Genomic DNA, 1543 nt, shown 5'->3' on the forward strand with positions numbered 1-1543 from the left:
CAGGCTTGTACAACATGGGTGGAGACCCTGTCACAGTCATTGAGGACATCCGAGACTTGCTGGACATTGGCAGGGATCGCAAAAATCCCCGAGAGGATTATCTGGGTAAGTGGCCCACTTGGGATCCAGCACCCTCAAACCCTCACCCCTCGGGGCTTGACTCTCCTTCTCTCCTTCAGATGTGTATGTGTTTGGGGTCGGACCCCTGGTGGACTATGCGAATACCAATGCCTTGGCTTCCAAAAAGAACAATGAACGGCATGTGTTTAGAGTCAGGGATATGGAAAACCTGGAGGACGTTTTCTTCCAAATGATTGGTAGGAAGACTCAAGGGTGTGCGAGGGGAAACTGCAGACTGAGGTTGCCAACTTCTCTTACTCCAAAGCCCTCAAACCTGGAAGGCTCGCCCTCCCATCATGCTTCCCCCAGGTCTAGTCTTACTTCCTGACTTCTCACAATCACAGAACTCTGATGGCTTATTCCATAGATGTGGAAACTGAGGCCTAGCACAGCAAGTCAGCACCGAGACTGTGGCTAAAAATGCCCAGTCCTCAGATCTCTTGGTCAATCTTTGGGGGGTCTTCATCTAACACACAACTTCCCCTCCCCTGCTTGATCCCCTTCGCCCTTCCGGGCCTCTGCTGCCTACAGACACGCAGGGATGTGTGGCTACAAAGGTGGCTACAGTGACTTGAGGCATCAGTATTCTTTCCCTGACAGATGAAACCAAATCTCTGGGTGTCTGTGGCATAGTGTGGGAGCATCAGGACGACAACGATTATTACAAGCAACCATGGCATGCCAAGATCTCAGTCACTGTAAGCACTCAAGCAGTGGGGACTTGTGGGAGGGGAAGAGAAACGTCTACGTTAGCTGTAATCCTGGCTGTTCAGGAAGCTGAGGCAGGGAGAGATTCATGGCCTGCTTGGTCTGCAGTGAGTTCAAGGTCAATACGATGACGTATGAAACTGCCTGAAAATGGAAAAGGAAGCTGGGTGTGGGGCACACACATGGCGTGGGACACTTATGTGCTGGTACCCTGGCACTTCAGAGTGACAGCAGGGCCACCTTGAGTCTGAGGTTAGTCTGGCTCCACAGTAAAGTTGTGCAGAAGTGATGAAGAGAAGAAAGCTGGGGCTAGACTGCTCACCTAGCATGTACACAACAGCCTCCGGCAGCACGCACACACCAAGGTTAATCTGCACTGGCTTCCTAGCGCCCTCTGAAAGGACACGAGAACTGTATGGGGGCCGTGGTGTCTGAGTACTTCGTGCTGACAGCAGCGCACTGCTTCACTGTGGAAGACCAGAAACATTCCATCAAGGTCAGCGTGGGTAAGAATGCAGTCAGACTCTGACCTCCAGGCCCATCTTCAGGAAGCACTGACATGTTAGGACCTGCAGCTCACCTGTTCTCAGCACAGCCCCTCCCTTAAACCCTGACCAGTCAAGGATGGGGAACAGAATCCAAAAGATGAGAAGGGGCCAGAAGCAGGGGGCTGCTTACATGATCATGGTACCCATTCTCCTCCTCTCAGGGGGGA

The 1543-nt window shown here is 52.4% G+C and overlaps 1 protein-coding gene across 1 annotated transcript; it reads left to right on the forward strand.

The window, feature by feature from the left end:
* Positions 1-8: 8 nt before the first annotated feature.
* On the forward strand, positions 9-1372 carry LOC114634690 (complement factor B-like). The gene is made up of 4 exons (XM_028783306.1): positions 9-105; positions 180-317; positions 721-818; positions 1217-1372. The coding sequence occupies exons 1-4, from the start codon at positions 15-17 to the stop codon at positions 1355-1357; spliced, it is 468 nt and encodes a 155-aa protein (XP_028639139.1). The 5' UTR covers positions 9-14; the 3' UTR covers positions 1358-1372.
* The last annotated feature ends 171 nt before the right edge of the window (positions 1373-1543 follow it).

Source organism: Grammomys surdaster, unplaced genomic scaffold (genome assembly GCF_004785775.1).
Source record: "Grammomys surdaster isolate TR1022 unplaced genomic scaffold, NIH_TR_1.0 1055, whole genome shotgun sequence".
In the NCBI taxonomy this organism is placed as follows: Eukaryota; Metazoa; Chordata; class Mammalia; order Rodentia; family Muridae; genus Grammomys; species Grammomys surdaster.

Excerpts from the sequence above, each read along its gene's own strand:
- LOC114634690 (XM_028783306.1), top strand. The coding sequence starts at position 15 with ATGGGTGGAGACCCTGTCACAGTCATTGAGGACATCCGAGACTTGCTG. Across the intron at positions 318-720 it reads CGTTTTCTTCCAAATGATTG|ATGAAACCAAATCTCTGGGT; the intron begins GTAGGAAGACTC and ends TTTCCCTGACAG. Across the intron at positions 819-1,216 it reads ATGCCAAGATCTCAGTCACT|CGCCCTCTGAAAGGACACGA; the intron begins GTAAGCACTCAA and ends CTGGCTTCCTAG.